At 46.7% G+C, this 27,954-nt stretch overlaps 1 protein-coding gene across 12 annotated transcripts in view; it reads left to right on the top strand.

Moving 5' to 3' along the window:
* Nucleotides 1-26,672, top strand: part of Bet1l (Bet1 golgi vesicular membrane trafficking protein like) — a 42,384-nt gene extending 15,712 nt beyond the window's left edge. Inside the window, exons 6-8 of one of the 12 annotated variants that reach the window (XR_007103891.1) lie at nt 7,182-7,346; nt 7,625-15,027; nt 15,603-15,888. Coding sequence is in view for 9 of the 12 variants with exons in the window: in XM_047516524.1 (XP_047372480.1) it covers nt 7,182-7,346; nt 7,625-7,669 (210 nt within the window). In the remaining 3 variants the exon portion in view is untranslated. Of the gene's footprint in view, nt 1-2,514; nt 2,626-3,027; nt 4,356-4,390; nt 5,297-7,181; nt 7,347-7,624; nt 15,182-15,599; nt 15,889-26,287 lie in introns of those variants that run through there. The other 11 variants (XR_007103890.1, XR_007103892.1, XM_047516524.1 and 8 more) reach the window with 11 other exon arrangements.
* The last annotated feature ends 1,282 nt before the right edge of the window (nt 26,673-27,954 follow it).

Genomic DNA, 27,954 nt, shown 5'->3' with positions numbered 1-27,954 from the left:
TGAAGATTTGCTGTTAATACATAAAATGAGCCTAAGTCCTCAGCATGTGTGAGGCCTGCAAGACCTGTTTGTGGTCAGGAGAACACCCAGCCTGTGCAACACAGGCCTAGCTCTGCTGCACTCTGAGCCTGTGCCCACAGGAGCAGTTGAGGACATGAGGGAGAAGGAAGAGCACTGGCCTGGAGAGGGCAGCAGTGTCTGTGTAGAACAGGCCCCTGGCAGACCCTCTACTGAAGGTGTGGGAGATGAACAAGATGCAGAGGAAGTGTGGAAACTGCAAAAGGGACAAGCGGGTCCTGTTGTGAGTTTTCTATTACACAGCCTCCCAAGTGGGGCTCAGACCTTAGGGCAGGCAGGGAGGTGTGCAGAGGCTGGAGTCTCCTTCCTCTGATTATTCTGATGCTGTACAGTGGGTGGGTGTTGAGGGAGATGAGGCCCTTGTCTTCCATGTGTCCCATCAACTGGGTGGGACCCAGCTGCTGGAGTCTTCAAACCAGTTGTTCCTGGCCAGGGAGCCTGTGGTACATGGATGCCTGTGACTCCTGAGTGTGTTCTGTCCCCCACTCCCTGTGCTGTCTCCAGTGCCCGACAGCACGTTTGAAGGTCACCAGAGAGTGCTGCGAGGCCTGCAGTGGGAGTGTGAGGTGCTGGGGCAGTGGTTCATCAAGGTGAGTGAGGCATGAGGCCCTGACTGGCCTCTGGGTTTGGAATCTGAGGTCCTCCTGTTCCTCAGCCCATGTAGATTTTATGAGGAGAAACCTGTGGTGCTTTGGGAGGCCCAGGGCTTCATTGGGAGCAGGCTTGATAGGGAGTGGAAAAGCTCCCCTTGGCACCTGTAGACCTGTCTCTGTCACTTGATGATAGACCCAGACCCAGGCCTGGGGATGCTGCACACTCGGAGGTCCCCTGGGATTCGTGGCTTAGGGCTGGACAGTCAACAGTGGGGAATATGTAGGACCGTGGGTGCCAGGGACATACCTGGCCTTTGTGGGTGTCAGAAGACTGAGGTCTGAACAGAGCTTGAAACTTCCACTCATTCTCATGGCACTGCTCTGCTGGGACAGTCCCCAGCATGGGTGAGGACAGCAGTAAATAAAGTAGATGAGACCTCAGTGCCATGTCCTAGCTGGGAAGGCAGAAGACCCTGAGTCAGCTGAAGAATCAGGAGGCTGGAGCCTCCAACAGAACCTCCTAGCTCCTCTGTCACCTGCTTGTCAGGCTTCTGGAACTGGGCAGGTCTGCTCCCTCCACCTGGCTGGGAGGATCATGGAAGGAACAGCTGATGCAGGACAAGGGGTGTTTGACTGACACTGGAATCCTGGCCAGCCAGGGTGACTGGTGACTCCTAGGCCCATGGCTAGCCCCCAGCACCCCAGGTGTGGCTGCCCTGGGGCCCTTGTCTGCCTCCCAGACATGACCACTGCTCCTGAGATAGGAACAGCTGGGAGGCCAGCTGATCCAGGGGAAGATCCTTCCAGTGTAGGGGTGCCTGTTTCTGCTGCTGACGCTGGGCTTGCCTCAGAGGCAGATGTGGGGCCAGGGCTTGAGGCTTCCTTCCTATCTGTGGTACTTCAGCCTGAGAAGTACCACAGGGAGCTTTTCTGTGTGTCTGTGTACTGTTCTCTCATATTAATATTCTCTCATATTAATATTTCTCCTACTTCTAATGTACCATCTAAAAAGTGACCTCTGCTACTACGGTGGTGTCCACACAATGGCTTCTCCTGACAGATTTTCTTATAAGTGTAATGGCTTCACAGCTTTGCTTGAACTGAGTTTGTGAGGGTCAGCCTCTCTATGACATCAGATGTATCTGTTTCCTGATCAGGCACAGACAGGGCTGTTTTAAAAGCAATTGACTTCCCAACAGTGCTAGGGTTACAGAAACCCTGCCATGGTGGTGCAAAGTGCTGTGTCCTTTCACTCACCTTCCCTGGTGGTCACTTCTTGACCAGATTTGCACCTGTACTTGAAACAGCACAGTGTATTTTACTCAATGCAGGGCCACTCCCAGGTGACTGTTACATAACCTGCAGAACAGGACACCAGCAAATTTCTCCATGGAAATCAGTTCTCATTCTCACCACAGGCCCCAACTGAGAGAAACACACCTTTTCCACTGAGGTCCAGGATTCCTTCCCTGGAACTCTCTAAGCCTGTCCCTCACTTTCATGACTTCAACAAATGGAAAGAGCACATGCATACTTTTTTTAACACCTCCTTTCAGTTATTCGGGGGCAAATACCTAGGAACTGAGTTGTTGAGTAGTAAGATAATTCTATTTTTAATTCTTTGAGGAAACAGCAAACCATTCCACACACAAGTGCATAGTTTGTATTCTTTACCACTTATCTTTCCCTGTGTTGTCATCTACCTATTCAAGTATATTATTTAAGATATGCTTTATGATGAATTGGAAATATTAATTACACTGCTTTTCTGGCTGCTGTGAGGCACTTCGGCAAATGACTCAAAAAGAGAAGGGGATCATGGAACCTCTCATTTATGTCCAAGTTGAACAGGAGTTGTAGGTCACCTAGGAACCTGCTGTTTCAACTGGCATCTGAAGAGGAATCTGTCTGTGGGCATGAATCCTTAGACTGTGGGTGCTTTTGCCATCAGCAGGTAGGTAGTTTTAGAGTTAGAGTTGATATTAGAATTGGGGTTAGGGGTTGCAGTTGGGAAAGGGGCTGGGGCTGGGTTAGGGGAAGGGTTAGAGGATTAGGGTCAGAGTTTACAGTTGGGTTTAGGGTTAGGCTTAGTGGTCAGCATTAGAGTTAGAGGGTTAGAGTTAATGGTAGGTTTTGGGGTAGGGGTTTAGGTGTATGATTAGCAATAGTGCTTGGTTAGGATTTATGGAATGAGTTAGCATTAGGTTTAGAGATTTAGAAAAAATATCACAGACACAAGTTAAATCTTTGAAGATAGTTTTTTTGCATAAGTAGGATGAACTAATTAGAAGATAATTTTGACCTTACAAAATTGAAAATGAGTAGTTCTAGTAGCATGTATTAACAACAATTCCAGAAGCAGAAGCTGTGGAAACACATGATTGAAGGTGTACCAACCAGCCCTGAGTGAACAAAGTCAGGACCATGAGGAAAAAAGAAGGGCTAAGAGGAATGGAAAGCCACTGAAGACACAGAAGAAAAGTTGAGTTTCTCTCTTTTTTGCCACCTTAAATAAAAGCAGCACAAAATAGAGAAATAAGGAAAGAGAGGGTGGAAGAGGAATAAGAGAGAACAAAATGATTTTTACATATCTGAGAATTGAACATAAGTGCATGATACTTTGTAGCACCAGCCTCTTTTATGTTTTATTTTAAACATGTTCTGGTGTTGGTGCCCAGGATCACTTTGAATCTGTCAACTTCATTTTCTCCAGCCTTAGCCTCCCTAGTCACTGGGCTATTTTTCTTTTCTTTTCTTTTCTTTTTTGGGGGGGGGGGGGTTGCTGGGGATCGAAACCAGGGCCTTGTGCTTACAAGGCAAGTACTCTACTGACTGAGCTATCTCCCCAGTCCCACTGGGCTATTTCTTTAAATGCAAACATGGATATCAAAGAAATCTGGGCTTTATCCTTAAGTGAAATAAACAAATTCAGCATGCCTCTGGTTGTCTATCATGAGCTTAGCATTGTTGGGTAACACTGGGTCCTGTGTACATTGACATGCTAACCTCCTGGGGATTGGTGAGGACTCAGGGCTAGAGCCTGTCTTTGGAATGTGTGATGCCTGGGATTATATTCCCAGGATACAATATAGAAATGAGTGAATGCAGGAACAAAAAAAAAATAAGGCCCAAAAAATGTTCATGTGATGCTCATAATCTACGGAATTTTTTTTTCTAGCAGAGAGGTTAACTATGATTGGTGTCAGAAGTATCAAGGTGTGTTCAAGAGGACACAAGTAAAATATGTGTAGAGAATTTTTGTACATTATCAGGGTGAATAAATGACAAGATAATTTTGACCTTCCATAATCAGAATCAGGTACGGGTGGTAGCCTGTGGTACTAGCAATTCCAGAAGGTGGAACTAGGGAGTGCATTAGTGCAGGTGTATAAGCCTAGCTTGGGCAACACAGCCAGGAGTCTGAGGAGAAAAAGAAAGGATGAGAAGAATGAAAAGTCATAGAAGAAACCATGAAGGAAAAGTTGAGTGTCTCTCTTTCATGCTAATACTACTTTTCTTCCCAGGAGTGTCATGTTGTTGAGGAATATAGAATCTCCCCTGGCTGGGGATGGAGCTCAGTGGTAGAGCCATTCCCTGGGATGTGTAATGCTGGGAATGATTCTCAGGACTGCAGTATAAACTAGTGAATGGATGAATGATAAACTGAAAAAAATAAAACCCAATATGGGATGCTAGTAATCTACAGATTTTTTTGCTAGTGGAGAATTGAACTGGAGTTGGTCCTGGAAGAAATGTCCATCAACAGACGTGGCAGTCTGTGGCACCAGCAGCAGGAGTGGTGGCCTGAGGTACCAGCAGAAGAAGTGGTGGCCTGTGGTCCAGCTTTGCCAGCAGCTGAGGCTGGGGTCTCGTGAGGCAGGAGTACAGGCCTGTGATCAGCCAAACCAGTGGAGAAACTGGGGAGAAAAGGAAGGGGAGAGAGTCAAGTTTCTTTCATGCTGTCTTTCAAGAAAGCTAAATAAGGAAAGAGTGGAAGAGAGAGGGACAAAGAGCATAAGATAATTTTTTTGTTGACATGAGGATGGGGCATGTTACCTCACAGCCCCAGATCTTTTTGATTTTTTTTAATTGAATGTTTTATTTGTTTCTAATTTTGCTGCAAACTTGTCACTTTAGTGTATAAAAATAACACCAGCAGATATAGTATATTATAAAACTAAAATGGTATTGTTGTTCTGACACTGTACAAAAAACACTTTCCTCCATTCCCAGTTTTTTTTCCAATGGGAACATCATTAAGTATATAGGCCCAAATCTGGGGATAGGTGTAAGCAAGTTATAATACAATATAAGGGTTATAACAAGATTGTCCTTGAATTACATAATTTTATATGTAGTTTTTACCAAAGATAATGTAATGAACTCTGAATACCAGAGCCTAAAGTCTGCTCTAAAAATCATAAGGAATTGTAAAAGGTTCATTTTTTTTTTTTTATCTGCGATTGTTGGGAAGTTAAGGGTTACCTTCCTCTAGTAGCAGTGTTGAGTTTTTTTCTCTTTACGTCTTCTCTCCCCCACTGACTTAAGGCAACTATGCTGAAGCTATTCCACATGAGTTTACTTAGGGTGCCACTTTCACTCCTCAATAAATTTTGCATATTTCTCAAATGTTTCTTCACTCATTAAGTCATCTAGTTCTGAAGAGTCACTTAGTGTCATATTCATTAACAAACCATCTTCATAAAAAGATTTGTACACAACCCTGGTTTTACTGCACATGCCTCTTTCTAACTTAACTAATTTCAGTTACTTCTCTTGATAGAAGAGAACAGAGTTCACTGGCAGTTTTCACACTTTCCAAACTCATGCTGTTTTTTCAATTTTGTCCCAACTTCAGGTGGACTATAGTAAACATCTCCCAGAGTTTCTTGTGCACAATTGCTGATTCCCATTGTTCTAATGTCATTTTTCTGTTGTTATCCACTCATGTTTCTCTGTGAATTTGTGCACTAAGAGCGGAGTGTGTCGTGTGCACAGCCATCAGGGCCGAGGCCCCCATGCTCTGTGCCACTCACAGCACTGTGTCCACAAGATTACTGAGGGTCACCACACTGCCCCTTGGACACTGGCTGTCCCAGCCATAGTGAGTCCTTTACAAGATAGCCTTATGTATCTTCCCAGAATAACTTGCAACCTGCCATCCTCCAATTCTCCATTCTCAACTTCCCTGGTCACTGGCCAGGGTATCCTTTAAGTTAACCACGAAAAGAAAATATGCACAGCCACCCCAGGAGGTCTTGGCTTCCTCTTAAGGCTATCTAAATAAACTCTGTATGCCTCATGATGTCTTTCCTGGTCTTAGTGGTATCAAGGAAAAGGGAGTCTTTTGATCCTTGAATTGCTCACCTCCCAGATTGTGAATGGAGCTCAGTGGTGGAGCCTTTCCCTGCAAGTGTGATGCTTGGGGTTGGATTCCCAGGACTGTGATATACATGAGTGGATGACAAGCGAGAAACAAAATCAGGCTAAATTAAAATGTTTATGTGATGCTAGTACCCTACACAATTGTTTTTCTAGCTGAGAAGTTAACTACAGTTATTATCAGAAGAAACCTCAGAAATGTGTTCAAGGGTCAGAAGTCAAATCTTCAAAGAGAATTTTCATGAGGGATCAGGCAGAACAAGGTATAAGATACTTCAGACCTTTCAAGTCAGAAACAGTAGGTTAGGAAGCCCGAGGTACCCATGGTTTCAGAGGCTGAGGCTGGGGTTTGACCTTAGTGCAGGTGTTTGGGCCCAGCCTCTGGGAGCACAGCTGGGACACCAGGGAGACAAAGAGGGTTTGTGGGAAATGGAAATCATGGAAGAAACAAAAAGAAAAAGTCAAGTTTCTCTCACTCTGCCTTGCTTCATCATGAGAGATAAGGAAAGAGATAGTGAAGGAGAGAAGACAGGAGAAGTGAGTGATGATAACCAAAGAAACAACATTAGAGAAAGCAGACATTTATGGGATGTGAATTACATATAAAATGTATCTTCAGGCTGAGAAGTTAACCACTGTTGTTGGCAGAAGACACATCAAATTGTGCTCAAGAGGCTATAAGTCAGACCTGTGAAGAGGGATTCCACGTGGGATTAGGGGGAACAAATTAGAAGATAATTCAGACCTTCCAAAATTAGAAGTGGGCAGGGGTGGAGGCCTGTGGAAGCAGTGATTCCAGATGCTGAGGCTGTTGGGTCATGTGAGCACATGTTCTGGCTGAGTATGATTGAATACAGTTGGGATCCTGAAGAGAAAAAGAAGACTGAAAGGAATGGAAAGTCATGGAAGAAATGAAGAAGGAAAAGCTGTTTCTTTCTTCCTTGATGCCATGATTAGAAGCAGTACTATGAGATAAATAAAGAAAGGAGTGGAAACTGACTTCAAGCTGCTCAGGTAAATCTCCAAATGTCCCGAGAGTCTCTGACTTCTCTCTCTCTCTCTCTCTCTCTCTCTCTCTCTCTCTCTCTCTCTCTCTCTCTCTCTCTCTCTCTCTCTCTTTAATCAAAGGTCCTTCCTGCAAACTTTTGTGAATTCAAGAGAAAAATGAGAACCTGGCCTCCAGCCCTCCTCCTTTGCCTCTCTCACCTCAATCTGGTCACCTGCAGCTTCCCCCAGATCTATCAGCCAGCTGCTGGAGCACGAGGAGGCACACATCACACCTGCAGAAAGCAGGTACTGCCTGTCCTTGCAGAGGGTGTGTCCTTCCACTGGCCTATACAGGACAATTGTGCTGTCCAGGCTGGGGCTCCACAGAACCACTGTCGAGTCCTAAGCCTGGCCAACAGCATGGAAACTGCAGGCACATGGAGACAGTGGCCTGAGGTCTGAAATTCAGGTTCAGAAGATAAGAGACCATGGTGGGGTGGGGGCGATGACTGTCACTGCACAGACTACACAGGATGCTGCTTCCAGAGATCTCTGAGGCACCCCTCCACTCTGTTTACCTTCAGGAAGCCTCCTTCAGCTCACTGAATTGGAGGGCAGTGCTGCTGTGAGCATGGATCAACTTACATCAAACAGTGACCACTTCAGGCCTGTGGATCCAGTGAGGTTCCTGTGTCCAAGACTGTCAGAATGGATGATCTCCACCCAGTCCTGAGTCCTGAGTCTGTGGCAACGAACAGTGTCCTCTTGATTCTGTAGCCAGGACTCAATCACAGTGAACGTTGTACACCCAGCCCTATGTGTACAGAATTCTCAGTCATAGTGGACTGTGTGTACCTGGTCCCATGCTCAGAATTCTTAGTCACAGTGCACTGTACGCACCCAGCCCTGTCCAGGACTCTCAGTCACAGTCTCTTTGTGTTCAGAAATCTCAGTCATGTTGGACATGTGTACCCAGCCCTGTGTGTCCAGGTTTCTCAGTCAGAGTGGACTTTGTACACCCAGCCCTGTGTATCCAGGACTCTCACTCATAGTGGACTGTGTGTTCCTGATCAGGTGTTCAGGATCCTCACTCATAGTGGACAGTGTGCACTCTGCCCTGTATGTCCAGGATTCTCAGTCACAGTGAACAGTGTGTGCCTAGTCTTATGTGTTCAGGACTATAAGTCACAGGATAGTGTGCATCCAGACCTGTGAGTCCAGGACTCTCAGTCAGACAGTGTGCACCCTACCCTGTGTCCAGGAATCTTAGACACAATGGATTGTGTGCACTCTGTCGTTTGTGTCCAGGCTTTTCAGTCACAGTGGACAGTATGTACCCAGTCCTGTGCATCCTGGACTCTTAGTCACAGTGGAAGTCTCCATCTAGCCCTGTGTTAAGGATTCTTCTGCAGTGGACAACATTGTCCCAGTCCTGTGTCCAGGACTCTCAGTCACAGTAGACAGTGTGTACTCAGCTAAATATGTCTAGGATTCTCAAAGTGGACAGACTCTACCTGGTTTTGTGTCCAGGACTCTTTCTGCGGTAGTCAGTGTGCATCCATTCCTATGTGGTGAGGACTCTCAGTTGCAGTAGGTACACCCAGCCCTGTGTGTCCAGGATTCTCTCACACTGGACAGTGTGCTCCTGGTCCTGTGTTAAGGAATCTTACTCACATTGGACTGTGTGCACCCAGACCTGTATCCAAGACTGAACTGCAATAGACAACATTCTCCCAGTTTTGTGTCCAGGGTTCTCAGTGGACAGTGTGCACTTGGTCCTAAGTCCAGGATTCTCACAGTGGACAGTTTGTATCTGGTCCTGTGTTTCCAGTACTCTCAGTCACAGTGTCAGTGTCCTTCTGGCCCTGCAGTTCCAGATGTATTCTCCTGGCACTGTTTCTCCCTCATCATACCCACAGGATGTCCCCATGGGGGTGGACAGCAAAGCCCTTCTCCTATGGGAGAACTGTTGAGTGGCCTAATATGGGGACAGATGTGGCTGCCTAGAATCCAGGGCTGGAAGTGAGGGCATTGTGCACATTCTCCTTCATGGCAGCTCAGCTGCCTGGAATCAGGGAGGTGGCAGGGCAGCAGACAGACACAGGCAGGGCAGCGGGGAAGCCAGGAGAGAAGAGAGTCACACTGGGTTAGGGTTGAGTTTGGATGGAGACTTGGTTTAGGATAAAGTTAGTGTTTAGAGCTTACCCAGCAAGAATGAGGCCTCCACTTTCCCTCTTTGACAAAATGACTGCATCCAGCATGAATCCACACCTCCTATTCGGCACCAGAGCCCTGCTGCTTCCAGTGTAGACATGAGGGAGCAAAGTGAGTCCTGGGTCAACTGAGTATAAATAGAAAACCATGTTCTCAGTCAGCAGAAGGTAGAGTAGGAAGCTGTGTCCTGAGTCAGCTGAGTGTAGATATAAAACATAGTCCAGTGAGTATAGATAGTAGGGAAACAAATCCTGCCAGGTTGATGTAGAGAGGAGGAAAATGTGTTCTGAGTCAGCTGAGTGTGTACTTGAATTGGACACTGCCTGACCCTAGCCCCAACCCTTACCTAACCCTAAACTTGACCACTATGATTGTCCTAAGTCAGATGAGTATAGACAAGAGGAACCCATGTCCTGGGTCAGCTCAGTGTAGACAGTAGGAAACTGTCCTGATTGTGGTGAGTGCAGATGGTAGAAACTGTTTAGAGTCAACCAAGTGTAGATAGGAAGGAACCATGTTTTGAGTCTACTGAGTGCAGGAAGGAAGAAACTGCATGCTTAGCTGAGTATAGATAGAAGGAAAAAGGTCTGTCATGCAGTATGTGAGTGTAGACAGTAGGACAGTATATCCTGAGTCTGCTGAGTCTAGTCAGGAGGAGGGCTCTATGTCCAGAATGTTCTGAGTTAGACAGGAGGGAATCATGTTTTGAGTCTGCTGAGTGTAGAAAGGAGGAAACTGCATGCTTAGCTGAGTATAGATAGGAGGAGAAAGGCCTGTCTTGCAGTATGTGAGTGTAGACAGTAGGACAGTATATCCTGAGTCTGCTGAGTCTAGTCAGGAGGAGGGCTCTGTGCCCAGAATGCTCTGAGTGTAGACAGGAGGGCACTGTGTCCTGAGTCTACTGAGTGTAGACAGGAGCAGGCCATGAGCTGATTCAACTTAGTGTAGTTAGAAGGAAACTGTCCTCAGTCTTCTGGGTGAAGACAGGCATGGGACACAGTCCTGGGTACACACAGCATTCTGGCCCTGCCAGAACTCTTTAGGCTCTGTGCCCCTGAGCTCCATCAGACCTCCTGTGAGGGGTGTTGGGCTGGGTACTTCTGCAGGGAGGCTTCCTGTGGAATCACAGAGGCTCTCAGATCTGTCCTCTTCCTGCTCTACATAGTGACCACAGCGGTGAACAGCACTTCCCTGTGATGGTTTCTATACTTCATCTGAACTGGAATGACCCTAATGAGGCACTCTTAAGAACTACTCAACATCATTAAGTACAGAACTCTGGGTCTCCTCATGCATAAAGGAGCTGCAAATACCTTTGCCGCTTTCACACAGGCAGTTGGAGAGTCTCTCTATGGGAAAGCACTTTGAAATTTGCTGAAGTGTTTAAATGACTAGCAGAAAACTCAGGAAAAACTATTTAAAAAGTCCCAGAGCAAACATCATTTCTCTGATGATCCTCACAGATACTTGAGTAAAGAAGCAAGTCAGTCAAGTCTTGTAGATCTCTCTGCTAGCTCTTCTCCACACTTACCTCTTGGGGAGGAGACCAGAGTCTTGACCCCTTGACCTGCATACAGGTGACCAGTGACTGGTGCAGCCTGGGTTTTGGAGGGTCTCTTCAGTAATGTCCCAGAGTCTCCACTTGCTCCTCTCCCTGCCCAGGTGGAAATTCCTCGTGTGCCACCAAGCCTCTGGAGTCCTGAGGGCTCTGATCACACCTGGGCTCCTCAGGGATTCTGCCAGCATGGGGTTAGGCACTGTCCAACAGAGACCTTGGCAGTCAGTGCACCTGGTCTCTCTGCGTGTCAGCCCCTGAGGACCCTGGACTGCGCCACTCTGCTCCAGGGCCCCTCCCCTGGCCCATGCCCTCCAGTTCCTCCCTGGTCTTTCCCCATGGCCCCCAGCTCCCCACCCACTCCAGGCTCTTCCTGTCACCCCTCCTCTGTCCCAGGCTCTCCTGGCCACCCCCTGCTCCACTCCATCCCCTGTCCTGCCCTGTTCCTGGCCCTCCCTAGTCCTAGTACCCCAGGCTCTCCAGTCCCTGCTTCCATAGCCTGCCTGTTGCCCCAGCCCCACCTCCCACCTGTGGTCCTCCAATCAGCTGGGGCCTCTGGTTGCTCCGTGCCTTCTACCCTTTCTTTGGCCCCTGGTTCTTTCCATCAACCTTCCTGCCCAACATCAGCTCTTTCTGCCCCTTTTGCCTATCTTCAACCCTCTCCTTAGACACTGATGAGGCTACTCAGCTCTCTATGCACCAGCATTCAGGCTCAGCTGCCCTGGGCTCCTCCTGTCTATTCTCAGCCCTCTTCCTACATACTCAGGCCTTCCAAGACCTCCTAGGTCCTTTCTGTCCTGTTTTTGAACCCTATTCTTGATTTTTGTTCTTTCTGTATACATTTCAAACCTGGTATACATTTCAAACCCTAGGATCCACTACTTCTCACTGCTCATTACATTCCGGGCCTTGGCTGAATCCTACCTTCTGGAGGAGTCTCCACTGACCATGCAGCTGTCATTTCTGTGGCTGTGCATCTCTGAGGAGTGCAGTCTGCTTGACAGCTTCACTCAGACCCAGCAAGCTCTGGAGCTATCTGAACAGGTCCCTGTGAACTGAAATGTAGCAAGGGCCCACCCTCGATGACCCATCATGATATCCAATCAGGTTCCTCACCCTCCATCCTCTCCAGGTAATGTCTAATTACCCCAATATCTGACCAAACCCCTCACCCTCCCCAAGGCACACAGAGCTTCCAGGGCTGCAGATCCTCTGCTCTGAGGGCTGAATAAGCAGAATATTAGACTATACTACCCAGAATCTTTGGGGACCTGAGTGTTCTAGGGGCCTGAATCTTCCAGAAGCCATCATGATGAGGGCTACCTGGGTGGAACAAGGGAGTACAGTGTCCAGAATCCCTGGGGATGCCCAGGTGAATATGCTTCCTGTGGTTCCTAGGGGCCTCTGTGGTGAGGTTTACATTGGCAGAACACTGAAATGTACTACCCAGGAGCCTTTTGGGCAGAATGACAGAATACAATCCCCAGAATCCCTGTGGAGGCAGGGTCCAGGTGAGTATGAGGGCTGCATTGGTAGAATACCAGATGACACTACCCAGAGGCCAGTAACTTCCAGAGGCCATCACAGTGAGGACTGCATGGTCATAACACTGGACTACCACTACTACTGTCCAGAATCTATGGGCAAGCCTGGGTGAATGTGCCCCTGTGGCTCCTAGAGACCTCTGTGGTCAGGGGTACATGGGCAGAGCACTGAAACATACTACCCAGCATCCTTAGGAGTGCACGGCTCCTAGGAGCTTTTGGGGAAGGGTGGGAGGAGGTATTGGTGGGCAGAACAGACTATATTCCCCAGATCCCCTGGGTCGGGGCAGGGCCCAGGTGAATATGAGGGCTGCATTGGTAGAGCACCAGACTGCACTACCCAGAATCCCCAGGGATACACAGCTCCCTGGAGCCTCTGCAGTGAGGTGGGTGATGACAGGAGAACTGCATACCTAGAAACTTAAGGGGCCCACAGCTCACAGGAGTTTTTGCAGAGAGGTAGGAGGAGGTCACAGGCAGGAACATGGAGTACAGGGAAGGCAGATGTTCAGCCTGCAGCTCCCAGAAGCCTGAGTGCAGATCCTCCTCACCTTGATACTGTTGACTGGTCATGATCCTAAAATGGAGAAAATCCTTGGCAAAGTAACTGTCTCAAAGACTACGCTTCCCAGAGGCTTCTGTTTCCAGCCTGTGGTCCAACACTTGGGTGCACAGAACATGAGTCCGTTGCATCCTGTGGGCAGGTGCTTACTTATGTGCACCTGCTGAACGTTATTCCTCTACCTACCTCCTCCATGGCTTCAGCTGTCCTTGGAGGCACTGGGTGCGGAGGATGGAGCTTAGGGATATGGTCTCCTTGAATGTACCCTTGCAGTGATGTAACAGACAAATACAAGACATCAGGTACAGCAGTGGGAACAGATTTTATTAGGTAACTAGTCACGATAGAGGAAATACCTGAGCTCCATTATGATCTGTGCAGAGCTAATTTGGGTATTATAAAGGGGAAAGGAGAGTTAGGGAAGAGTATGATCTTGGAAGTCGGTGAAGTAAAAAATAGAGTTGGCCACTGTAAATGCAATTAGGCCAGCTGTGTTTGTGGCAGTTGTCTAAGAATTCTGTCTTCCCACAGAGACTGGGAGAGAGACCCTCTCCTGCTTGATGATTATATTTCAAGAGAATGGCTCTCAGGCTCTGAGAGAGGCATGTTTCCAATTGAAAGCCCTTTCTATTAAATAATTGGTCAAAGGGAGGTCAGGGGCTGTCATCAGGTGTTGGTTAGGAGTCCATAAGTCTTCCTGGCAGCCTTGAGCTTTCCTCAGGCAGTTGTTTTAATGGAGGTGGTGGAGGTGAGGGTGTTGCACATAGGCACAGACTATGCTGAGTCCCTGAGCTCCGGGGATTTTCTTCCAGCAGGGTGTGTGGACTTGGGGGAACAACCATCTGCCCACGTGCCTCAGGAAGACTGGGCACGAACATTCACCACCAGGAAGGTCCCCCAGACTCAAGGGGACAGTGGCAGTGACTGCTGAGTCTTGGACTGCTATGGGGAATGCCAGTTCTCAACCCTCCCAGGAAACATGCAGAGTCCTGGACCATCCTGTCTTGGCCTGTGGCCTTTTCTGTAGCCAGGGGACCTGGAGTTCTAGCAAGGAGATGCCTATAAGGGAGGCACAGTTGGAGACATGGGCTATGGGAGGGCATTTTGCTTCCTCCTGTTCTGAACAGGCAGTGTGCTAATGCTGAAAGTCAGAATCCTGACTCAGCCAGCTGCATCATGCCCATTTTGGGGAAATGGACTGAAGACACTGGAGCTGACCCTTGACTGGGGCTAGGCCTCCTAAGAAGAAGTGCCTATGCAATTATCAGAGGCCCTACATGAAAACAGGAGTTCCCTCCTCAGCTCCTGAACTCAACCCCTGTGGGAGAGAGATCCACCCTCAGCATCCTGACAACCAGCCCCTCCCTTCCTCTCTCCCCTCCAGGTTCTCTCTGGCAAGTGTTGCCCTGTGGGGCTCCTGCAGTTGCCTCCCATCTGGCTGTCCTTGCCCAGGAGTTTCCTATGGGCAAAGATGCTTGCCTGGGTCTTTCTCCCTGTGTTCTCCTGAGTTTATCACCTGTTTCTATAGGCTTTTTGATACAGGACCCAATTTGCCCCACAGTGGGGCACAGAGTAAGTGTAAGCCAGGTGGTCTGAGTGTGGACTAGAGCAGAGGCCTAGGGGAGATCAGAGACCCCCAGGACCTCCATGGCAAAAATGTTCTGCAATTCTCTTATTCACTCACCTACTGAAGTAATGTCTGGTTTATTAAGTACTTGGCCATTGTGAGCAGAACTGCTGTGTGTAATTGCATGCTGAATGTAGACACATTTTCAGATCTGTTTTTGAGGCAGTCGTGTCAATTGTTAGGATCAAGAATGTTGAGTCCTATGGTGAGACCACATTTAACTCTGGAAAACTGCCAAGCTCTTTATTAAAGTGGTGAATTACTGTGCCCTCCAGCAGCAATACATGTGAACTCCTATTTTACACAAAATTGATATTGCATCATGAAGGTCTTATCCATTGATAGGTGCTTGGTGCCATGGGATTTCTGGATTCCAGGTCTTTAGGAACATGAAATGTCCTAAAGTGTCTTAGTCACCTCATCCTCAGGACAAGTGGTGCTCACATCATTTCCTGTGCTGCTTTGCCATCTGCATTTATCCTCTGGTGAGATGTCAGATCTTCATCTATTTTTAAATTATTATTAAGTTTCTTATTCTATTTCAGATACAAGTCTTTTTTAGATATGTAACTTTCAAATATCTCTCCCAACCTGTGGCTTGTCTTTTTCTTTCCTAAGTCTGACTTTTTCACAGAGTAAACATTTTTGTAAGTTTCACATTATCAATTTTCTTTCTGGATTTGTTTTGGAATTGCATTTAAAAATCATCATGAAACATGTAATCAAGCGTGTTTTCTTCTAGAATTTTTACAATTTCACAATCTAAATATGGGTCTATGGATGTTTGGTTGACATTTTGTGTAATTTGTAGCTCACCTTGTCCATTTCCTCATATTGTTTCCAATTGCTATCTGTGGAGCAGAAATTTCTTTCTCCATCAAAAGTCTTTGTCCCTTTAACAAAATACAGCAAATATATTTACACCTGTTATTTGAATTTTAACACATCAACTTTCGACCTTTTTCAAGTACTTTAACACTGTGAGGAAAATGAGTCTATTGAAGTGTGTGTACACTAGTGTGTTTGTGCTCACTCATCTCTCTCTGTCTCTTCACAGCAGAATGTTTTCTCCAGTGCTTCAGCTGTCTGACTGGTTCTGGGATCCAGATGTTGAGTCTAAGGCTTGTGCTCTTGCAGTCAGTGTCATCTCTTCTGGGCTTAGAGAAGTGAGTGTTGTGCTGAATGTGCAGATCAAGCTTGAGAGAATGCCATCTTAACATTGAGTCTAACATCCTGATCAAGGAGTATCTGTGCACATATTTGTATTTAATTTTCTTTTTTTCTACTTTGTTTCAAGTTTTTCTGAAAGTACAATTGTACTTTAAGACATATTTAAGGACATTGGTTTGGGAGGATGCTATTATAAATGAAAATGCTTTAAAAATTTCTTATTCTAGTTTTTGAAGTCCAATTTTTCCTATGCATTATTGCTGATACACAGGAAACAAAAGGACCTTTGTCCATTGGCATTGTACTTTGCTTCTTGCTATTTCCATCCACTCTGATCAAGGCATGGGTTGGTGAGCTCTATTTCTGCTTCATTTCTAAAATCATGACCTAGAATAATCAGAATAATGATTCCAGAGCTTCACTGGGACTGCCACAAGGGGGCGCAGGGTCACCACTGAACAGTGAGTGGGGAGTGTCCTGCAGTTCCCACAGGTCAGCAGGCAGCAACTGGAGTCACTTTTCCTGACCCCCTTGAAGTTCCCTCTTCCTTGGATTATGGATGATGTAGTCCCACGATTAGGATTGTGGGTAATGTCATCCCATGGTTTGCCTGCTCATTGTAGGGGACTCAGGAGCGTCCACCCCCTTAGGATTTGCCCACTCACTTTTGCCTGGAGTCACATGGAAGCTGCTTGTCCCAGTATCCTGAGGATTCTGAGCAGTGTTAGGGACAGGGTTAGTACAAAGGCTAGGGTTCAGGTTAGCAATGTGCTTGCTGTCCGCTGGGGATCCTTATGGCTTCTGTTACATAGAATTGTGGGTAATGTAAGATCAGACTGGGGTAACCTGATCAGAGGATGGTAACCAGAGAACAGACAGGCCAGATGTGAATCAAAATGAAAAAAATTTATTGGAATGGCTCTCAGGTGAGGTTCATCGGTCCACCAAGGTGCTGGGCTGGAGAAGTCACACGTGGCCCTGATGGGGTGGTGTTTTTACAACCTGGGGTGGGGAGGAGAAGCTTGAGGATTCTGTGTCCTCCTGGGATTGGCTGGGGTCATTTGTCCTGAGTGGGCAGGGAAGACAGAATAGGTAGCCCCCGTGTCCACAAGGAAAGTTATGGACTTACCTGCCACCTGGAGCGTTACCCTGGACTCAGTGAGGGTGATGGGGGTCCTTGAGTCTGGGCACCCTCAGTCTTCTTGTGGATCCCAACAGCTGACTGGCCACACCCCCACGTGGAGGCACTGGGGAGGGGCCAACCATCAGGCAGTCACTCTTCCAGTGTCCTGCTTGTTTGCAGATGGGACATGGTCTGGAGGAGGGCCGTGGGTTTGGGCACTGATGGGCCCAGTGACCTTCGTGACCACACTTGAAGCAAGTCCCTGGTGGAAAGGATTGCCTGTCCCCATTTGAAATTCTCGCTGGAGCCGCAGGCTGCAGGGCAGCTACCAAGGCTTGGGATTGGAGTGTCATCTTTTTCTGTAAATGAGACTGCCTGGCCAATTTGGCCGATTCTTCTTGGGCATTATAGACCTTAAAGGCCATTTTTACCAGGTCTCAGATAGGAGTTTGAGGGTCCTCCTCAGCTCCTTTGAATTTTTTCCTGATGTCAGGAACCAATTGAGAAACAAAGTGGGTTGCTAGAACTGTTGCCCCAGAGAGAGGCTCAAGGTTCTGTTTAGTGTACTTGGTAAGGGCCTCTGTGAGACGATTAAGGATAAGATTGGATTTTCACCTGGATCCTGGGTAATTTCCCTTAACTTATGAGATGACCACTTTGTTGGACACTGCCTGCATGCCTGCTGTGAGGTATTGGATCATACGGGCACAATGGCAGCGACCCTGCTGGCCATCTCAGTGTCCCCAACCTGGTTTGGTTGTTGGGACTGCTGCTGCCCCTGTGGGCAGGGTTATGTCCATTAGGCAGACTTGGTCAGCATGATCTTGTGCTACCTGCTGAATGAGGGTCCATTCGTCTGGGGTGAGAGTGGAGGAAAGAATGACATAAACATCAGGCCAGGTGAAATCTGAGAAAGATATCTAAATTCCTTAATAAAAGTAGAGGAGTCAGCACAGAAAGCGCCTAGGCGCTTTTTGATCTGGGAAAGATCCTGAAGTGAGAACCCAACAGGGACCTGCACAATGCCTTCCGCACCAAGGAGTTCTGAGTTGGGGGGGGCGATGAGATCGGGTGAGCGCTGACAGAAGAGGAGAGAGAGAGGGAGGGGGAGGGATCTTCCAGGGAGAAGAGGGGGAGGAGCAGAAGTGGGTGGGCCCAGGAGCAGCATGGGTGGTGGAGGAGGAGCCGGAGGAGGAGATGGGGGAGGAGCTGTAGCTGTAAGAGGAGAAGAGGAGGAAGTTTGCCCTGAGTAAGGAGGGGGAGGATGGGTGGGTGGAACTGAGAGCAGCTCCAGTGAATCTGTGAATGAGGAAGAGGACACAGAAGAGCAGTGGGGGAGGGATTGGGGACCGTCTCTGGCTAGTGTTAGGGTATGATATCGACCGATCCCTAGAGAGTCAAAGTGCACACCCAGAGAGTCAGAGTGCACACACGGTAATGCAAATCAAATGACGAGGTTTTATTTAAAGCAAGCTTGAGCCTGGATGCAACTAGTCCCTCAGACCACTACAATGGCTGAGTGGGGAGCAGCCCCAAGGGGTGAGAAAGCATTCTATTTAAGAGATTTTCAAGCATCCACACACAAAGACCTGTACATTATTGGTTAACATTTGATCAGCTAAACATTTGTCCTCTTTTGGTTGGGTCCCACCAATCAATTTGATTCTCATTGGGTCCCACCAGAACTGAAGGGTCTTGGAGGAAGAAGGGAGGAGGGAAGGGGTGAACTGTGCAGGAGATGAGTTGGGGCTAGGCCCCCCTGTCCTTGATAGACAAGGTTCCCGGGCAGCTGCACATTCCTTGGACAGATATCTCTTAACAGCCTTGATAAGCCTGGGGGCCCAGCACATCCAATTTGTCCTGTATTGGCTCTTGAGGGCGCTGTAGCAACCGCTTGCATCCTGGTGATTAAGATAGTTTCTCATTCCTTAGTGTTTGTGTGCCCTTTCCTGTGGGGGGTTTTACAGATGTCACCCTGTTCTCAAAACTAGGAGAATTTGGGCAGTGGAGCAGGTAGACCAAAGGGAGGGGCAAGAGCGCAGATCCCAAAAGCCTGAACATAGGGCACCTGTGACCATTTCTCTGTCCGGTGGCAGTTATTGTCCAAATCAGCAAAGATTTGAGAATCAAAGGTTCCCTCTGGAGGCCATTTTGAGGCATTGTCTCACACGTACTGGGGCCAGGCCACAGTCAAGTAAAGGACCAGCCACTTATGGCATATGTCTTGGGCGAGTCCTAATTTAGTGAAATTAAGGTACAGACAACCCAAAAGAGTCTTGGGGTCTAGGGAGGACCTGGTGTTTCCCATGACCTTTCAGTATTACCCGGGGGATGAACAGGAGCAGAAAGAGGCGTCCCAAATTCTGATGGTGTTCACCTGAGGAACACAAAGTGGGTGAGCCAGAGGCCAGATGTCTCCTTGGCCTACAGGGGCCCAGAATAGAAAAAAGGGGGATAGCCAGAGGCTGGGATGTCTCCACAGTCTATTGGGGCCCAAATGGAATGGGTGTGGGTCTGTGGTGCATGCGCGACTTATGGACAGACCCTCGTAATGGAGAGTGCAACCAGAAGACGAAGGGAAATGCAAGGGAACTTGCCCCACTTCTGTAGGCCCAGATGAAGAGAAACAGAGTGGTGGGGAATTTCCTGGTCCATCTGAGGGAGAGGGTGGACCTCAACCCTGATGGGGGAGGCTTGAGGACCCTTACGGGTTTTGGCACCAAATGTAAGATCAGACTGGGGTAACCTGGTCAGACAGTGGTAACCAGAGAACAGACAGGCTAGAAGAGAATCAAAGAGAAAAACTTTATTGGGATGGCTCTTGGGCGAGGTTTGCTGGTCCACTAGGGTGCTGGGCTGGAGAAGTCGCACGTGGCCCTGATGGAGTGGTGTTTTACAATTTGAGGTGGAAGAGGGGAAGATTGAGGACTCCGTGTCCTCCTGGGATTTGCTGGGGTCATTTGTCAGTGCCTGATTGACTGCTCCTTTGGGCCTGCATAGGCTACATTGTTTCTCTGTGCATTCGCAAGTTGCTTGATGTCCTGCCCCCATCCAGCCACCCCAAACCACACTAACAGGTGATATAGTCCTGTGTTTTGTCTGCTTACCAAGTGGAGACCCTGGGGACTTCCACTCCTTGGCATTGTGGGCAACAGTTCTGAGTTTTGCCTGCTCACATTTTCTGAGAGTACCACAGAAGCTGAAGGGCAGATTACTCTGGTAATGTGAGGATTCTCGGCAGTGTTAGGGTTAGGGTGCCGGGGTCCAGCCCTAGCAGCAGTCGGGGGTCCGAGGTGGATGAGAGGCGTCGGTGCGGTGGAGAAACAGCAGACAGAGACACCAAGTGTTCTGAGGCTGAGTCTGAATCTTTATTGTTCACAGAGTCTTTTTATATGTTTTTTTCTTTGGTATTGATTACATCATTTCATGGTTAGTACAAGGAAATGTTAAGTAAAAAATCTTCAAGAGTATAATTAATGATCTTATTCAAGAAACATGCTTTTACTGTATGATAGCTTAAATAAAAAGAAAAACAGTTCCCAGCAAGGTAAAGGGCACCATGCTCCATTTAGTTTTAATTTCCCTGAAAGAATACATCATTAAGTTTCTGTACAAATTACCCCTTTCAAGAACTCTAATGTTAGTTATTAACAGTGGAATGTTTTTTGTTATTGCTAACAGAGAATAGAGGAATCAGCTTATAGTTAATATTTATTCTATTTCATGTACTCAATGATGGACTAAAATTCTAAGTAGACATAGGAAGAATACAAATTGTACCTATGATTAACCTATAACTAAACAATAAGACATATTAATATTGTTTAACTAATCATAAAGGTTAAAGCAAGCTCAGCAGGGTTGAGTAAACTTCAGTTGCATGGCTACTGCTGTGGTTAATAAGTGCTAGACAGGTTAAGCTAACAATAATATGATATCATCTTATACTGTGTGAACTTAATGTTGAGGAACTTCTCTCTGGGGGATAGGTGGCTAATATTTATAGCATTTAGTAAATCCTAATCTTTAAGAAATGGAATATCTTGCACTCTTGTATGTTTTCCTTCAAACCAGATTATAATATGTCCTGATTTTATATCTAAATATCCTATGGGAGATAAAGGAGGGTCTAAATCCAGGGGCTTAAGAGGCATCCCTCTGGGAGGATGTCATGGCTTTCCATTAATTAAATAAGCATTGCCATTAACTGTAGGAACTCTATTTTCTTTATTTCTTTTGTTCCTGTTAATCATTCCTGATAAGGTTGGAGTTATTTGCCTACGTACTTCAGGTCATCTGAGAGTAACCAACAGGGGATTGGCAGCTAGAATCTGTTTTTGTATTTTCTCATAGCATTCTTGGTTACTCAGAGTTTCATTGCAAATGACTAAATCTGAAATCACTGTTCCATTAGAAGTCTGGTTTTTATGTTTTAACCCTGGTTCTGTTAAGACTCCTGTTTTCAGGGAAAACACATAAAATATTAATAGTAAACCTACACATATTAAGCAAACAAGGAAGGAAAGCCCGCAACCCAAATTCCCAATGAGATGAGACTTTGCAAACACCTTTATTACTCAGCAGAATCCTTGTCAAGCACTGAGAGGAATTGCAGGTAGCATAACATTAGGGTTAATATTAGGACAGAGGCTAAGGTAGGGTTCACATTTTGCCAGCTCTCTGTTGGGGATCCTGGCAGCATCTGCCCATTAGGGTTCTGAGTAATGTAATTCTGAGTTTTGCTCACTGACCTCTCCTAGGAGTCCCATGGAAGCTGAAGGCCACATGCTTACCCTGATATCCTGAGGATTCTGAGTAGTTTTAGGATCAGGTCAAAGGTTATGGTAGGTTTAGCATTTGGCAGGTTGTCTGCTGGGATCCTGGCTGCCTCCACCACTTAGGATTGTGGGTAATATAGTCTTGTGATTAACCCACTCACTGTGGGTGATCCCAGGAGATTCCTTGGGAATGTGGGTAATGTTGTCTGTGTTTTGTCTGCTCACTGCTCTAGGAGGGGGAAACTCTGGTGATTTCTATCAGTTGGCATCGTGGGTAATGTAGTTCTGAGTTTTGCCCCCTTACCTCTGCCAAGGGTCCCATGGAAGCTGAAAGTCACACACTCTGGTGCCCTGAGGATTAGGTCTATAGTAGATTTAATGTTTGTTGGTTTGTTTGTTTCAGCACTAGGTATTGAACCCAAGGGCACTTAACCACTGAACCACATCCCCAACACCCTTTCTTTTAATTTTGAGACAGGGTCTTCTTAAGTTGCTTAGGGACTCACTAAGTTGCTGAGGCCAGCTTTGAACTTGTGATCCTCCAGCCTCTGGTGTGCAACAAAGTTTAGTGTTTTGCAGATTGTCTGCTGGGGATTCTGGTGGTTTCTGCCACTTAGAATTGTGGGTAATGTAGTCCTATGATAAGTCCACTCTCTGCAGGTAATCCTAGGAGATTCTTCCCCTTTGGGAATGTGGGTAATGTAGTCCTGCATTTTGCCCACTCACTGCGAAGGGAGGACCCAGGTAACTTGTATACCTTCACATCATAGTTCTGAGTTTTGCCCACACATCTCTGCTATTAGTCACATGAAGCTTAAAGTCACATACTTGTCCTGGTACACTGAGGATTCTGAGCAGTGTTAGGGTTAGAGCTAGGATTAGTGCAAAGGCTAGGGTTTGGGTTAATATTTTCCCTTTGCTGACTGTCTACATGGGATCCTAGCAGCCTCTGCTACTTCAGATTGTGGGTAATGTAGTCTGTGTTGTGCCTGCTTATTGTGGGGGATCCTAGGAGTTTTGGGTGCTCCCTAGCATTGGAGTGCAAGGAGAGTGAAGGATGAAGAGGGACTGAAGGAAGCTGGGGCAGGTGCTCACTGTGCTGCTGGGAGAGATTGAGGTGCATGGAGAGTGAAGGGGTGATAATCAGGGTCAGGTTGGACCACAGGACGTGTTGCTTTGGGGCAAGTTAAGTTCACTGGTGGAGAGGACAGAGGAGCTGAGGTATGGTTAGGGAAGGAAGGCCACTAAAGTGAGGAGAAGCAGGGTCTAGGAGGCTCTTACCATGTAGTGAGTGAGGGGTGATGGGACCAGCTGCACTTCAGCTAAGCTCTGCACAGGGAACTATTGGCCAAGGACCCCCTTTAGCACTAAAGGGGATTTGGGTGAATGAGATGAAGCCTCTTCCCTGCAGGATCAGGAACAAGGATTCTGTTACCCTCAGGTTTGGTCATTATCCCAAACCCACCCATTGCTGACCTGTTAGTCCCACTCAATCACAATTACTAATGCCAGATGACCCCAAAATCATGCTCTACAAAGCCACAATCCATAGACCTATAGCATTTATAACACAGATTTCCTGCAGAAGACACAAGCTCAAGGCTAGGAGCTATCAACCCCTCAGGCAGTGGGGCCATCTCTCCTGCTCATTTCCCCTCCTTCCTCAGCTGGAGACCAAGGTGTAGAGAGGGAGGCTGAGGTATGGGGTGATGCACGTGTCTCAGGTGGCCTGTGTTGGCTGTCTGGATGCCGTGCCTGCCTCCCTACTTGAGGCTGTGTTGCACCACATGTGGACTGTTCTCTCTCCTCCCTCCAGTGGGTTGTGGAGTGTCTGCTTGCAGAACTTACCATGCAGCAGCAATCACCAAGTGTGCCTGGAGGAAGGTCCAGGCCCAAGTGGTGAACTGGCACCACTCCGGGCAACTTCCTGGCAACACAGACTTGCTAAGGGTCTTACTAAGTTTCCCCAGTAGCTAGAACTACAGGCATGAACTACCATGCCCACTGACAATTTCAACTTTAACTTCAATTTCCACATTATCATTTTTTTTCTTTCATGGATTTATTTTAGAACAGTATTAAAAACACATTATGAAACATAGTCATGAGTATTTTCTTCTACAATTTTCACAGTTTCACATTTTCAGTGTAGGTCTATGGATGGTTTTGAGTGAGTTTTGAGAATCTTATAAAGGTTTTCTATGTCCATTTCTCCCTTATGTTTTCCAAATGCTCCATCACCATCTGTGTAGCAGACACTCCTTTATTTATTGAAGGTCTTTGCCCCTTTGACAAAGTCATCTGTCTGTATGTAGTGGGTGTGTTTTGGACTCCCCACTCATCTCCATTTATCTATTATTCCTCCACAGCATCACATTTTCTTCACCACTTTAACTTTCTGACAAGTGTTGGGATACAGATGTGAGTTCTTCTTTTGTCCTGTAGTCTGTGTCACCTATTCTAGGTTCAGAAAGAGTTTGCTGAAAAATTGAATATTATTGCCTTAAATCTGCAGATCAAGTTTGAGAAAATTTTATCTTAACTAGGTAGAGACTTGAAAAAGTAATATCTCAGCATTTACTTATATTTTGTTTGATTTATTTAAATTGTTTCAAGGTTTTCTGAAATTGCAATAGCAATTTAAAACGTACATGTTAAGTGTTCAATTTGGGGATGCTATTATAAATGAAATTGTTTACATTTTTTTTCTTATTCTTGTTTTTGAAGTCCAATTTTTCCTATACATCATTGCTGATAGATAAGAAATCAACTGACTTTTGCCTATCAACCATGTATTTTATTTTTTGCTATATTTATCCATTATGATCAAACATGGGATGGTGGATTATATTGCTGTTTGATTTCCAAAATTATGGCATAGAAAAATCAGAACCTTGTATTTCAGAACTTCACCAGGGCTGCCACAAGGGGACGTAGAGGCACTGCTGAACAGTGAGCACTGAGCATCTTCAGCTGCCCACAGGGGGCAGCAGGGGGTGCTCAGAGTAACTTTTTCTGATATCCTTGAATCATCTGCTTGCCAGAAATGGGTGTCCTGTGCCCACAGCAAGCTTTCTTCTCAGGACTCACCTAGGGAAATGCCATGGCTGGGTCACATAGGGTCTATATGCACAGTGAGGTAACCCTAACCCAAACCTTCAAGACCTGTCCTAACCCTCACCTTTGTGATCCACCAGAGGAGAGACCATGACTGTGGACACCTTGGGGCTATGGCTGTGGTGAGAAAAGTTTCCTTCACCTTGGGAACCACACGGGGAGATGCTGTGATTGGGGACACCTGGGGGCCATGTCCACAATGAAGTAATCCTAACCCTAACCTTGGGACCCACCTAGGATGAGACCATAACTGCAGACACCTTGGAGCCATGACTGTTGTGGCAGAGACCCCTTGATACCTTCACAGGGAGATGCCTTGGCTGGGGACCATGTGTACTGTGAGATTTCTTCTTGGCATCTATATGTGGAGATGGCTTGCAGTTGAGGATAACTGAAGTCAATCTGAGGAAAAGGTGGTGAAGAATGAGGAAAATTCTATTATCTACTATCCCATGCACTGAGGAAGAAGTTCTGCTGTGTGTTTTTGTTTTTGTTTTTTTTGTTTGTTTGTTTTTATTTTGTAGGTAATATTTTAGTGGAACTTAATTTTTTAAAACTATCCCTCATTGAGACTTTGGCTGTTCATTGCCAGAGTATCCCAAAGTATATTTTATGGGGAGAAATCCCAGGAGACTGAAAGGAGAAACACTAAGACAGAAACTCAAGATAGTGGAGGGGAAATTGTCTAGCATATGTGAGGCACTGGGTTCAATGATCAGCACCACATATAAATAAATGAATAAATTAAATATCCATCAACATCTAAAAAATATTTTTCAAAAAAGATTTTAAAAAGATAGTGTAGGGAGGCATGGGGCTCCCAGCACCTGGAACTTCACTAGTGCCTGAGGGGATGGGCTAATGTCACCTCATTGTTTTTATTTATTTTTATGGCGCACTTTTTTCAGTGTTAAAGTGACTTGAGAAATATGGCGAAGTTGATGTATCAATGTGATAATAATATCGTGGCTGCATTGAAGAGATATTTCCACTACATGACTGAGTTTTATAGACAATACCAGGGGACTGGGGAGATAGCTCAGTCAGTAGAGTGCTTGCCTTGCAAGCACAAAGCCCTGGGTTCGATCCCCAGTGCCACAAACACACACACACACACACACACACACACACACACACACACACAAAGACATATAGACAATACCAGGGATTTATGGGTAAGTCTGCAAATTCCTAGAAGCCACTGTCGTGATCACTGTGCCAGACCACACTGCCCAGAATCCCTGGAGTGCCTGGGAAAACATACTGCTATAGCTCTCACAGTCCTTGTGGAGAGGGTTGGCAGGCAGTCACTGAGCTACACTACCCACAATCCTTAGGATACCAGGGAAATGACATGACCTGAACCTCCATGGCCTCCATGTGGTAAGGGCTGAGTAGCAGAAGACCAGACTTCCCTGGTACAACACCAGACTTCACTGGTACAATCCTCAGGGTTCTCTGGGTAACCATGTGGCATGCAACTGCCAGCCTCTGGGGTGAGGGAATGCATGGGCAAAACAATATACTACACTAACCATGAACCTTTGGTGCCCACAGGTCCAAAAGGTCTCTGCAATGAGGACTGGACTTCACTGCCTAAAGTGCCTGAGCTTACCCATGTGAATGTGTAGCCTGGAACTCCCATGGCCCTCCATGGTGAAGACTGTACAGGCAGAATACTGCATTAAATTTCTCAGAATACCTGGGGATCCTGGGGGGAAATGTGCAGATTGTATCTCTGTGGTGAGAGCTTTCTGGGTAGGTCACTGGACCATAGTACTAAGAATCTTCAGGGTGCCTGGGCAAGCATTCAGCCTGCAGGTTACAGAGACATCTGGCAGAGATATATATGAGCAAAACACTGGACTACATTACCCACAATACTTATGGGCAGCAGAAGCTCATATGAGTGCTCCAAACTCTGAGCTGGCAAAATGTGGAACTACATCACCCACAATCCTAAGGGGGGGCGTAGAGGCTCCCAGGTTTTCCCACAGAGAACGAGCAAAACATTGGACTACATTACCCACAATCCTCAGGGGTTGGGGATGGGAGGCTCATAGGAATGTCCCCCAACCATGAGCTGTATTAATGTGGGACTGTTGTGGGGCACAATTTAAGAACAGACGAATCACCACTGAGAAGTCCAAATTTGAGTATTAGCTGACCAGCTGACTGTCTCATACAAAGCCCAAAATGGCTATTGGGAGAGCAGCCCCAAGCACGGGAGTGCAGGAGTTTATAAAGGCAAAACCACAAGAATAATTGAGGCACATGTAGGTCACAAAAGACCTTGTTGAGACAGATATTTTGATTACATGAGAGAATAGTTTTGATTGCACATTTCAGAGGCATTTTTGTTATACATCAGGGCCATAGGGACACAGGAAAGTCCTATTGTACTTCCAACATAGCTACAGCTTCAGGAGGCTGAAAGGAAAACACTACAAGCAAGAATACAATAGAGTCAGGTCAGAACAAACTGGTGTTATTTTGGTTCTTTTCCATATCAGAACTACATTACCCACAATCCTTGGGGAGTGGAAATCGTAGGCGTTCCCCCCACCTGTGAGCTGTTAAATGTGGGACAAAATTATTCACAATCCTGAGGTGGTAGAAGCTCCCAGGTTCCCCTAAAGGGAGCCAGAAAATTGCTGGACTACATTACCCTCAGTCCTTGGGGCAGAAGTTGTCAGGAGCTGCCTTGCTCCCCCCACTCTCACCCTATGAGCAGGCAAAATGCTGCTGAGCCATAAAATACATGGGACTTAATTATCCACAGTCCTAATGGGGTAGAAGTTCCCTGGGTTCTGCACAGAGAACCAGCAAAACACTGCACATTACCCACAATCCACAGGGGTTGGAGGGGGTGGGGGACAACTCACAGGAGCCTTCCACCACCCAAAACTGGCAAAACGTTGGACTACATTACCCAGAGTCCTCAGGAGCAGAACCTTATGGGAGAATTCCTTCCACCACTTCCGATGAGTGGGCAAACCCCTGAACTAAATAACTTACAATCCCAAGGGGGCTGAAGCTCCCAGAATCCCCCACGAAGAGCCAACAAAATGCTGAATTACATTAAAACTGTCAGGATTAGAGTTAGGGTTCATGTTTGGCTCACTCTCCATGGGGGATTCTGGGAGCTTCCTAAGGATTATGGGTGATGTAGTCCTGGATTTTATCCACACACCTCTGCCAGGAGACATACAGAAGCTAAATGC

The sequence above is a fragment of the Sciurus carolinensis genome, chromosome 11 (genome assembly GCF_902686445.1).
Source record: "Sciurus carolinensis chromosome 11, mSciCar1.2, whole genome shotgun sequence".
Taxonomy (NCBI): Eukaryota; Metazoa; Chordata; class Mammalia; order Rodentia; family Sciuridae; genus Sciurus; species Sciurus carolinensis.
This window is presented reverse-complemented; position numbering and strand designations above follow the sequence as displayed.